The sequence below is a fragment of the Danio rerio genome, chromosome 13 (genome assembly GCF_049306965.1).
Source record: "Danio rerio strain Tuebingen ecotype United States chromosome 13, GRCz12tu, whole genome shotgun sequence".
Lineage (NCBI taxonomy): Eukaryota > Metazoa > Chordata > Actinopteri > Cypriniformes > Danionidae > Danio > Danio rerio.
In genome coordinates, this window is record NC_133188.1 from 1,566,270 (window position 1) to 1,579,660 (window position 13,391).

The 13,391-nt window shown below is 38.2% G+C and overlaps 1 protein-coding gene across 50 annotated transcripts in view; it reads left to right on the forward strand.

Moving 5' to 3' along the window:
• Window positions 1-13,391, forward strand: part of dst (dystonin) — a 291,360-nt gene that overhangs the window by 229,033 nt on the left and 48,936 nt on the right. For all 50 annotated transcript variants that reach the window (XM_073920444.1, XM_073920447.1, XM_073920445.1 and 47 more), the window contains 5 exons: window positions 256-384; window positions 2,359-2,529; window positions 7,079-7,234; window positions 7,799-8,005; window positions 8,579-8,698. In XM_073920444.1, coding sequence (XP_073776545.1) covers window positions 256-384; window positions 2,359-2,529; window positions 7,079-7,234; window positions 7,799-8,005; window positions 8,579-8,698 — 783 coding nt within the window. The remainder of the gene's footprint in view (window positions 1-255; window positions 385-2,358; window positions 2,530-7,078; window positions 7,235-7,798; window positions 8,006-8,578; window positions 8,699-13,391) is intronic.

Consider the following 13,391-nt stretch of genomic DNA (forward strand, 5'->3'; position numbering starts at 1 on the left):
AATAACCTGAAAAACATTTAGTGCTGCACAGACTGTCACAAGGAGAGCAGATCTGTCTGTTTATTGTGTGTGCTTGTGCAAGGCCAGACACTATTGTTCTGGATTCAGAATTCTTGCAAACTTGGCATTTTAGGGCTAATAATGTGCGCTCATTCATCAGGCCGGTGCGCTGTGAACAACACTCAGCGCTAATGAATGTGTGCGTGTGTGTGTGAAATGTATTGTGTATGAAGTGTATTCTTCTGTGTTTTCCAGGCTCAAGGTTTCCATGGTGAGATTGAAGACATGCAGCGGTGGCTGAAAGACAGCGAGCGTCAGCTGTTAGCATCTAAAGCTGTCGGAGGTTTACCAGACACGGCCCGCGAGCAGCTTAACACTCATCTGGTATGTGTGCGCACACACACACACACTAATAAACACAATCAACAATCTTTTTTTTCTTCAATTATACTACATGACAAATCTCTAAGCTGTTTTCTGTTTTCAGAATCAAATTCTAATCAGTCGCTAAAATCAATACTAGTTTAGCCATCGTCGTCACATGATTTGTGCTTTTGTTATTGACATCAGTTATGCTTATTTTGGTTTATTAAAGCAAATTATAAAAGAAAGACTCGCTTACAAAAATAAAAGCTTTTTAAAAATAAACATCAGTTATTACTGCATCAACCTCACCAGAATCTAAACCCATTCGACTTGTTTTCTTTGTTTATTCAACATAAAATAATTCTAAACTAATTCTGTTTCTATGGAAAAAACATATGTTTTATAGTTTTATAAATATATATATATATATATATATATATATATATATATATATATATATATATATATATATATATATATATATATATATAATAGTGCTGTTACACGATTAAACCCAAGAAAAAAGTTAAAAGTTAGTATTTACACACACATATATATATATATATATATACAGTTGATGTCAGAATTATTAGCCCCCCTGTTTATTTTTTTCCCCCAAATTCTGTTTAACGGAGAGCAGATTTCTTCAACACATTTCTAATCATATAGTTTTAATAACTCATCTCTAATAACTGATTTACTTTCTCTTTGTCATGATGACAGTAAATAATATTAGACTAGATATTTTTCAAGACACTTCTATACAGCTTAAAGTGACATTTAAAGGTTTAACTAGGTTAATTAGGTTAACTAGGCAGGTTTGGGTTATTAGGCAAGTTATTATATAGCGATGGTTTGTTCTGCAGACTATCGAAAAAAAATATAGATTAAGTGGGCTAATGATATTGACTTTAAAATGGTGTTTAAAAAATTAAGAGCTGCTTTTATTCTAGCCGAAATAAAACAAATAAGACTTTCTCCAGAAGAACAAATAAACAGACATACTGTGAAAATTTCATCGCTCCCTTAAACATAATTTGGGAAATATTCAAAAAAGAAAATAAAATTCAAAGGAGGGCTAATAGTTCTGACTGTATATGTATATAACATAAGAATATGCAGAAAAACTATATTCATATATTTATATATAATTTGTACTATATATAAGTAGTTATATTTAAATATAAGCATTTTAAAATTATAAGCATTTCACACAATAAAGTCATGGATTTATTCATATACACAAAAATATACACAGTACGCACAAATATATCTTGTAAATGTGAATTATTTGGGATGCGATGTATTATATGACAATACTATTATATATATATATATATATATATATATATATATATATATATATATATATATATATATATATATATATATATATATATTATATATATGTATAGCTTTAATTACCTTAAACATAAAATTGTATATATATATTTATATATTATAAATTTATATATTACATTTTTTTAAGGGAATTAAAGAGATATTTTCTTTTGAGGTTCTTTTGAAGGGTTAGTTCACCCAAAAGTGAAAAATAAAAGTTTCTGTCTTCTGTTGAATGCTAAAGAATATATTATGAAGAAAGCTGAAAACCTGTAACCATTGAGTTAATATTTGTCATTGTAACCACTGACAGTATCCATAGTATTTGTTTTTTCTATTATAGAAGTCAATGGTTACAGGCTTTCAGCTTTCTTCATAATATAATATTTAGCATTCAACAGAAGACAGAAACTTGAATTTTTCACTTTTGAGTGAACAAAAGAAACTATTCATTGACATAAAAATGACATTATTGAACTGTTCAGTAAACATTTCAGATGCCACTTAGAGGTTTTGCACCTCAAAACACACTCTTTACTCTTTCTGCTTAACATCAACACTCAAACATAATACATTTTTCTTTGCACAGTAAACATGATGCGTGTGTGTGTGTGTGTGTGTGTGTGTGTGTGCGCATGTATGTGTTTGCAGGAGCTCTGCAGTACGCTGGAGGTAAAGGAGGAAATATACAAGCATCTCCTTGAGCGAGGACAGCAGATTTTGGCCATGACCCCTGAAGGTCAAGACAGCACCACCGAACTGGACCTGCGCAACCTGCAGGACAAGTGGGAGAGTGTTCAGGCCAAAGTCAAAGAGAGGAAGGTGCGTCTGATTTACCATATCCAGTCTATGAAGGCTAACTAATTTCCTTAATAACTCAAGTCTAATAACTGGTTTATTTTCTCTTTGTCATGATGACCACATAATATTAGCCTAGATATTCTTCAAGACACTAGTATTCAGCTTAAAGTGACATGTAAAGGCTTCACTAGGGTAATTATGGTGAAGTTAGGGTAATTAGGCAAGTCATTGTATAACAGTGGTTTGTTCTGGAGACAATCCAACACTAATATTGCTGAAGGGGCGAATAATATTGAGCTTAAAATGGGTTTAATTAAATAAGAACTGCTTTTATTCTAGCCGAAATAAAACAAATAAGACTTTCTCCAGAGGAACAAATATTAGAGGAAACACTGTGAGCTTCAGCTGTAGCTGTGATATCAGATCTGTGAGCCGTTTGCTTTGATTTGGTCTAATAAATCTTTTTTTGCACTTGAGCACATGCCAAACTGAGCTCTAAATCACTACAGAACAAACTCGGGTTGCGTGTTGTCTGTGAAAAGGTGCTGAAGTGGAATAAATGAATAGCTCAGCCAAAAACTCCACTTCTGTCATCGTTTACTCAGCCGTGTCATCTTTAAATGTATTTTTTGGGAACACTTTACAACATGGTACGACGTAGTTAGTTGATTTACTTACGTGAACAAATAATAAACAATACATTTAATATAGTATCTATTCATCTTTGGTAACGCAAGATTCACGTAAAATAAGGTTTCATTAGTAAATGTATTTAGTAACATAACCTAATAATGAGCAATACTTACACAGCATTGATTAATCATTACTAGGGATGTAGCAATATTGTAAACACCGTCATACCGCAATAGTAATTGTTTTCAATATTACCGTAGGCGCATGACTCAATAAAACTATATTTCTGAGAAAAGTTTGCTCAGGCGAATGAAGCGAACGGGAGGTAGCGGGAACTACAATTCCCATCAGCCCAGGCGTGGCCATCATCCTTTGCGGTCTGTTGTCACTACAGATCCAGTAATGCGGAAATGGAGTGTGCTGCTAGAAGCGGGGAAGAAAAATGATCGAAGATCAAAAGAGGAAGAGGAAATGATCGAACCTAAAGTGGGGTTTAAATCAGATGTGTGGAAGCATTTCGGTTTCTCTCTAAAAAGATATGAAAAGGGGGAAAAGGTGACAGACGAAGACAAAAACAGTATGCAGGCACTGCCAGACTGTGGTGAAATATAAGTCGGGGAATACGACTAATAGCAGTCATGGGGACTGCAGAACACAGCACACTTGTTAGATTGATGCAGACATTAGCCCCTTTCACACATACAGACCTTTCCGGAAAATTGCCGGCAGTTGTATGTGTGAACAGGTCCTTTTTGAAAATACCGGTAAATTCGTTCTGGCTATTTTCCGGAAAGAGAAGTTGTGACATTACCGGTAATTTGCCGGAATGCTGCGCTGTGTGAATGCAGAAGGAAGATTCCCGTAATAAGCGCGTGCACGTCTAGAACGTGCTGACGTGAGACGTCTGCTTTAGCCAATCACAACAGTCAGACGCATTTACGTCCGCGCGGTTTATGAGAATAAAAGCCTTTGAATATTTTTCCAGACACATTTAGCTGCTAGAAGTTAGTCAGATCACGTTTATATGTTCTTCTTAATGCCAACTGTGTAAATAATCATCGATGAGATGCTTATGACAAGCCGCTGTTTACCTTTAAGCTTTGCGTGCGCCTTTGAAACAGCCTGTGAGTGCCTGCACACGCACATATTATGAACATCTCGACATGCGAAAGTTGTTCACAATATTGATCATCCACAGAGTTTGTAATTTAGTCAAATGTTTACAAACACAAGCGCAGCCGTTTAAAGCTCATTTGTGGTGAATGATGTCAGAATTTACCGGTATTTTGGAATGGATGTGTGAATGCTCTTTTCCGGAAAATTTCCGTAACGTCCTCGCCTGTGTGAACAGCGCTTTTTTCAATATACCGGTAAAGTCGTTCCGGAAATTTTCCGGATATTTACCGGTATCACTGTGTGAAAGGGGCTATTGACTTGTACCGTAAAGAGACCTCTATCTCACTCATGGCTTGTCCTCTCAAGTGGTGGAAAGACAATGCACAACGTTACCCACTGCTGTCCACCTTGGCTAAATCATATCTCTCTGTCCCAGAAACCTCAGTCCCAAATGAGAGGGGTTTATTTCTGTTGCAGGGGACATGCCCAGAGATCCCAGCTTTTACCAGATTATAGTTATATGATCATTTTCCTTAAAAACCCCATCTCTGTCTGAGTGAGTGAGTGATTAAATGTTGAATGTGATGAGTTTTCAACAATACTAAATTGAAACTTTATTTTTTTATATGGTTTAATAGTTTTTTGTTATTAAAATTTAAAAATTGAAGTTCCTGTTTCAAAGCTTACAGATAGATGGCTAATTAGTATGTCATTGATATGTTCAGTGCTGAGGTAAATAAACACTTGGCACTTTTTTCGAGTCTTATCATTAGTTTTGTTTTTCCTGTAAATTATTTAATAAATACCGTACCGTGCCATTCATACCGAGGTATTACCGTACCGTGACATTCTGATACCGTTACATCCCTATGCATTATTAACATCCAATTTCATGCTTATCGTTAGTGTGAGTAAACAAGAACGAACAACCTTATTTTAATTACCTAACGTTAACGAAACTGAATAAACACTGGAATAAATGTTGTTCATTGTTTGTTGATGTCAGTAAATGCGCTAATACAACCATATTGCAAAGTGTTGCCATGTAAACCTGACTCATGTAGCTGTGTTAAATCAGGATCTTTTTACTAACAACCTGACCACACAGAGCCTGGTCTGTAGCACTGAAGTCATCCATTAGATCTGGCAGATTTCACAAATATATCTCCTCTCATCTGACGCTAAGCAGACACCACATCACAGTACAGTGAGTCAGAATCTGCGGGATGAGATCAGCGTGTGATTATGATCCAAGAGAAGCTCCTGTGTCTCATATCCTCCAGTGACAGTAGGAAAAGGATTCAGACCGCAAAACATAACATCTTGTTCCAGGAAATAGCAAGTGCTGGCTTGTTACTAGCTTTTCTTAGCAAGCACAATGGGCTATTCGCTAGTGTTGTTTTCCCTATCGATAAACCTCCGGTTAAAGGTTAATGTGACTATTTTCAATTTCATACGGTTGCTTTTACAGCATCGATGTTGTAATGTAAATAAAATACAGTCAGTTAAACAGACTTAAGCATTTGTTTAGTTGTTGAAGCGGAAAACGAGATGAAAGAGTGTAAACGCAAGCGCCGTCAGTAGCAAGCACTGAAGCTCCATTAAAAATACTGGGGTAGAATCAATGTTCACATTTTAAAGACAGATGTACAGTCGAAGTCAGAATTATTAGCCCCCCTGTTTATTTTTTTCCACAATTTTCAAAAATAATAGTTTTAATAACTCTTATAATAATGGATTTATTTTCTCTTTGCCATGATGACAGCCCATAATATTAGACTAGATGTTTTTTAGGATACTTCTATAGAGTTTAAAGTGACATTTAAAGGCTTAACTAGGTTAATTATATTAACAGGTTAGGGTAATTAGGCAATTTATTGTATAACGATGGTTTGTTCTGTAGACTAGCGAAAAAACATACAGCTTCAAGGGGCTAATAATTTTGTCCATAAAATGGTGTTTAAAAAATTAAAAACTGCTTTTATTCTAGCCCAAATAAAACAAATAAGACTTTCTCCAGAAGAAAAAATATTATCAGACATACTGTGAAAATTTCCTGAATCTGTTAAACATCATTTGGGAAATATTTAAAAAAAGAAGAAAAATAAATAAATCAAAGGGGGAGTGAATAATTCTGACTTCAACTGTAAACCCAAACTGATTCTGCACACAATGAAATCCGAAGATAATTCTGGAGGATGTTGGCCCTTATTTTTAACTATTTACTTATGTAAACATATATAAATGTACTTATTCATTCAGGCTAAATATTTCTGTTATATTACTGAATATGTAAATCTTGATTTGTCTATTCTATATAATTTGTAACGTAATATTTTCTATGAGAGTGGATATATACTACTGGATATCTTTGATTACCGAACAAGTGGTTCTCATTGATTAAATTAGAATTTTAAAGCTTGGAAAAAAGTAAAGAGTCATCATTTGTTTTATGTTATTTAGGTTTTCAGCTCCTTTGCACTCAGAATCATTCCATAGAAAATTGACAAAATTATCCACAGAAATAGCAAAACAAAAAGTCCACAGATTTAGTCGAATTCAAAGCGAAAACAAGATTATTATGTGTGTTTTATTAAAAAAAAACACCTAATGTTGACATTATTTCTGAAAACAAGACAATATTTTTTGCTTGTCTAAAAAAAGGCTTCTTGATTTAAGAGTCTTAAGATATTTGGACTAAAATACAGACAAGGGAGCACATCTTTATGTAGTGCATCTATGAATTTAATGCTCAATTTACAATCTGAATCTCAGTTTCAAGATCAACTGTGTGTGTTAATGTGTGTTTTAATGTGTCCAGGTCAAACTGGAGGAGGCTCTGGCGATGGCCACAGACTTCCATAACTCACTGCAGGATTTCATTAACTGGCTGACGCAGGCCGAACAGACACTCACCATGGTGTCTCCTGCCTCACTCATCCTGGAGACCATCATGTTCCAGATAGACGAGCATAAGGTCAGAGCTTTGAGATGATTTATTACTTCATATACACTCACCGGCCACTTTATTAGGTACACCTTACTAGTACCATGTTAGACCCACTTTTGCCTTCAGAACCGCCTTAATCCTTCGTGGCAGAGATTCAGCAAGCTACTGGAAATATTCCTCAGAGATTTTGCTCCATATTGACATGATAGCATCACGCAGTTGCTGCAGATTTGTCGGCTGCGCATCCATGATGCCAATCTTCCATTCCACCACATCTCAAATCTGCTCTATTGGATTGAGATCTGGTGACTGTGGAGGCCATTCGAGTACAGTGTACTCATCGTCATGTTCACCAGTCTGAGATGATTGAGCTTTATGACATTGTGCGTTATCCTGCTGGAAGTAGCCATCAGAAGTGCATGTGAATGGGTGTATGGCTGTAATAGTTGGCGGTTCATTCCGCTGTGGCAACCTCTGATAAATCAGACTAAGCCAAAGGAAAATTAATGAATGAATTAATTTAAAAGGTCTTAAAAAGTCTCAATTCTGCAGATACCCTCTTAAAACTGATCCTGTGTGTTTTTTCGGCAGGTGTTCGTGACGGAGGTGAACTCTCACCGGGATCAGATCATGGAGCTGGATAAGACAGGAACACACCTGAAGTACTTCAGTCAGAAACAGGACGTGGTGCTGATCAAAAACCTCCTGCTGAGCGTTCAGAGCCGCTGGGAGAAAGTGGTTCAGCGCTCTGTGGAGAGAGGACGACTGCTGGACGACGCCAGGAAACGTGCTAAACAGGTGCAGAAGCAGGATATACTGGGAGAAACTGCATTTAAAAGACAAGCTGTTATACTCACACATATATGCCCTATAGAGTTATAATAATTTGCCCTTCTGTCAATTTTTCTTTTTTAAATATTTCCCAAATGATGTTGAACAGATTCAGGAAATGTTCACAGTATGTCTGATAATATTTTTTCTTCTGGAGAAAGTCTCATTTGTTTTATTTCGGCTAGAATAAAAGCAGTTTTTAATTGTTTTAAAGCCATTTTAAGCTCAATATTATTCGACCCCTTAAGCAATATTAGTGTTGGATTGTCTCCAGAACAAACCACTGTTATACAATGACTTGCCTAATTACCCTAACTTTACCCTAATTACCCTAGTGAAGCCTTTAAATGTCACTTTAAGCTGAATACTAGTGTCTTGAAGAATATCTAGTCTAACATTATGTGCTGTCATCATGACAAAGAGAAAAGAAATCAGCTATCAGAGATGAGGCATTAAAACTATTAAGTGCAGAAATGATAGCAATAGCAAATGTTTAGCAGTAATATAATGAGTGCAACACTAATGGATTGTCCTCTGCAGTTCCATGAGTCCTGGAGCAAACTGATGGAGTGGCTGGAGGAGTCAGAGCGAGCGCTGGACACTGAGTTGGAGATCGCCAACGACCCAGACAAGATCAAGACACAGTTGACCCAGCACAAGGTGACTGACTGACACACAGAGTCTGTTTAGATGTGTTTCCAGTGATCTGATCATAGGTGGCAGTGTTTCCTCTTTTTTACTCAGATCTACCAACTACCTGTGGCGTTATTTATTTCAATGACAGATGTCGTGTGCGCAGTATTACAAGTCGAGATCGCATTTATGTAATAGAATACGAGCATGCGAATCTCTTTGCTCGCGCGCCGATTTCCTCTGCTCGCGCACAACTTAATGCCCCCTCAATTATACGCTGCTCAAGCGCAGATCTTCTTGTGCGCCCTCAAATCAATGTTGCTGAAGTGCGGTTTATTGCATTTTAGCGTACTATATAGTAGGCTTGGGCGGTAATTCGGTAAAATGGTATACCGCGATATCTAAAAATAGCAACGGTGTCAGTTTCGATACCGTTATACCGTCATAGAAACAATTCACTTAAGTTGGAGACAAGTATTATATAATAAATATTATTTATTTAATGCCTACAAATAAGTATGCGTGATTGTCATGACGGGACAGTGTGGAGGAGAGAGAGAGAGGTGAGGTAAGATTTCGAATCGCGCATCTAATCACCTGCAGTGTGTGTGTGTGTGTGTGTGTGTGTGTGTATGTGTGTGTGTATTTGTGTGTGTGTGTGTGTAAATAAGAGAGCATGCTGTCTGTGTGTCGCTTGGTGCTCTCTCTCTCTCTCTCTCTCTCTCTCTCTCTGTGTGTGTGTGTGTGTGTGTGGGTGTGTGTGTGTGTGTGTGTGTGTGTGTGTGTGTGAATGAGAGAGAAAGACAGAAACACACCGCATCCACATGGATGCCTGCGTGCTCGCTTGCTCGGAAGCGATATTGTAAGACTGTGCGACCGCTCCCGCGCTTTACTCGGAAACACACACACACACACACATGCAAGCACACACGAACACACACACACACACACACACACACACACACACACACACACAGAGAGAGAGCGAGAGAAAGTGCGTGTGTGGTGCTGTGCATCTTGCTCTGTGTGTGTGTGTGTGTGAGAGAAAGAAAGAGAGTGTGGTGCTGTGCGTCTCTCTTGCGCTCTGTGTGTGTGTGTATGTGTGTCCCACGCAGATCTCTAATACGTACAAGACAGACAGGTGACCGGGAACCTCAGGTCGCTTTACGTCATATTTTTTTATTATGCACGGTAATACCGGGGTAAAATACGGAGGAGGTTTGACGGTATGAAAATCTGGATACCGCCCAAGCCTACTATATAGTATGGAAGTATGCGGTTTCGGACGCATCCTATGACATACTGTGAACAACACTGCATGCGAACCGTTGCTGAAAGTAAAATACAGGAGCCGTAATCGTGAACGGTGCCGTTTGAAATGTTTGTTTTCTCAATACACAAACGGATGAGCCTTCGAGCAACATAATGCATAATGTGGTTACACACATTTCTGACTGCCTTCATACAGCGTGTGTGTTTTCAGTTCGCTCCTGTGTTTAGTGCTGACCCCTCGTGATCTGATCACAAAACCCTGCACATTAAAGCCAGGTGTAAACCGGGGCCGTATAGACTTCCTGCCTTTATTCTCCATCTGCTTGAAGTGCTGCTTGACAGCCAGTGTGAATCATAATACCAGGTGTGTGTTATTTTCACACACAGCTATTGTGTTCTGAACTGACTGGGGTCATAAGAAGTGACATCCTGTATGAGGAATTCCCCACTGCGGTAGAAATAATCATTCAATCAGGATTAAAGATGACCAAGCATACCCAGCAAACCATTTCACATTATAAAAACATTCCTGTAATGTTCTAGTTAAAGGGACGGCTCAAGTCGTCATAGTTAGTAAACTCAGAGCGCAGTGAATCATTTTATTTACAATCCTATTGGCTCGCATAATAAAAAAACTCCATGATAGTGTTATCAAGACTTTCAGAAGAAGAAAACAATAGTGTGAGACTGATAACGGCAGTGTCATGCAAAGGGAGGTGCGGATCCAAATGCAGGATTCATTATGAGAAAGCTCAGGCAAGCAATGATCAACACAGTGGGCTCTATTTTGACGGTCCATGCGCAGAGCGCAAAACACAGGGCGCAAACGCTTTCAGGGCGTGTCAGGACACGTTTTTGCTAATTTAAGGACGGGAAAATCCGCTTTGCGCCGTGGCGCATGGTCTAAAAGGGTTTAGTTTATTCTCTTAATGAGTTATAGGTGTGTTTTGAGAATAAACCAATCAGAGTCTCATCTCCCATTCCCTTTAAGAGCCAGCTGCGTCACGCCAAGAGCGCATTCGCTATTTACAGAACGCAAAGTAAGTCTAAGTGGAAAAATCTGAGCATTTCACAAGCGAACAGTTAACAGAAAACAGTTAAACAGAGCATCTACTGCGTGAGAATGAGAGATAATGGATCTACTTTCACTTTCGCTCTTGGATAGGGAAACCTTTACACACAGACATCAATTCAAGTCTATAAATAATTAATTTAGTTTGTTAAGCGCAAATATTTGTTTCAAAACTATTTCTAAATTCAGTTCTAATCTCCAGCAAACGAATAAATGAACAATAATAACAAAATGTGCTCAAAAACCTGAGTTATATCCTAAAACACATGCTGAGCCCCATATGGTCTAAAACCTGACAGGTGGGCAAATCTAAGCTTGTTTTTAATAAAACAAATATAAATATGGATATAATAAATAATACTGCTAATAATAATAACATTATACAAAAGCAAATTGTTATGAATGAACTGAAAAAGCCTCCCGAGATGAAGAAGACATAAAAGCAGTGATTTTTCATATTTCTGTAGGCTAGAAAATAATATGTTTTATAATATTTTAATCCTTTATATTTATATTCTATATCTATTCTTGTTATATCCTATATATATCCTTAATATTTAAATGTTTTCATATGTAAAGATATTTGCCTATTGCTCTCTTGTGTGTATTAAGCAGTGTGTAAGCGAGGTGCAACTCTGCGCTGGAGTTTAGACCGGGTTTGTTTTGGTCTAATGAAAAATCTATTTTAGTTTCTCAAAAGAGCAACGCGCCAGCGGTCCGCCTCAGAACACCTTCCTTTTTAGACCAAAACGCCTATGGGCGCAGATATGAGCGCTAATGCATTTGCTATTTAAACAGCCTAGCGCAACGCCTCAAAACCACTCTTGCGCCAAGCTGAAACTAGCAAAAGTCTACTGCGCCACATTGCGCCGGGTGTATTATAGGGCCCAGGAACTACCAGATGTCCAGAGTCGTGGTCGGTAAACAGGCGGATGGTCAGAGACAGGCAGCAGGCAGGAATAAACACTAAACAAACGAAACATAGCGAGGGTCAAAACTGGCTAGGAAAATGCATCGTAAAGTTCACAATACAGTTAAACAAGACTCAGCCGTGATGTGTGCGTGTGTGTGCGCTGTATTCAAAGTCCATCTAAGCCAGGCATGTCCAAGCTCGGTTCTTGTCCTGCAAAGTTTAGTTCCAACCCCAATCAGAGACACCTGGGCTAGCTTATCAAGCTCTTACTAGGCTTTCTAGAAACATCCTCGCTGGTGTGTTGAGGCAAGTAAGAGCTAAAATCTGCAGGACACCAGCCCTCCAGGACCGAGTTTGGACACCCCTGATCTAATCAGTTCATGAGCAGCTCCCAGTGAGTGTGTGTAATCAACCGAATGAGGAACAGGTGCGTGTGAGCGGTGCATGGCTGGATATGTAGTTCGTGTTATATAGCGGATTTGCAGTCCATTAGCGATCTGCACAGGCTGGATCGCTGGTGACCATGACAGGCATCCAGAAGAGAGAATAATGTCAGATTTACTGTCCTGCCCTCATACACACTGCATTAAACACACCTCACACAAGCGCTCATTCATTTTATTTAACGCAAAGATGATATAATACATACAGAAATACTTACAAACGTTTATAGGTTTTTAAAAAATCTAAATATTAAAAACTTTTAAGGATTTAAGATGCTGATCATCGTTAAATGTGTCTTGTGAAATGGCTCCAGTGTACCGTTATGCAAAGATCCCTAAAAAGTGTTACGATATGGTTCGCTTCTGACAGTTTAAGTTAAGTTTATTTATAAACTAGTTTTGAGAGGAAACTAGATGCTTATGATTGCTTGTGTCTGAACCTGCATTATCCAATTTATGATTAACTAATCAAACAATTCCTAAGCCACTATAAATATCCCCAGTTCCATTTCACAGCCATCTTCGATTTGAAGAATCCCCCCTTCCACTCCTACTCCTCCTCCTTTCCTAGTTAGGTGGCACGATGGCCCAGTGGTTAGCACTGTTGCCTCACAGCAAGAACGTCACTGGTTCTAGTTCTTACCAAGCCAGCAGACGTTTCTGTGTGGAGTTTACACGTTCTCCCCGTGCTCACGTGGGTTTCCCTCGGACCCCACGGTTTCCTCCCACCATCCAAAATCAAGTTAATTGACTTATCCAAATCAGCACCATAGACGTGCTCCTAGTCAGTAGTTATCTCTTAAGAGCGATCACTATCTGTTTATTAGCTACAGCAGGGGAGTTCTCCAGATCTACCTTAGCTCAAACTCCCCTCTCACCTTTCAAATGGGAGGGAGCCCCAGGCTCGAGGATCTTCTGAGATCAGGGCTCTCTCCGGGGACAGCATGATAAACAAGCTTTATAATCAATCATCAGTTAAGTGTGACATCTTGAAATGGACAAAAATAGCTGACTGTACTG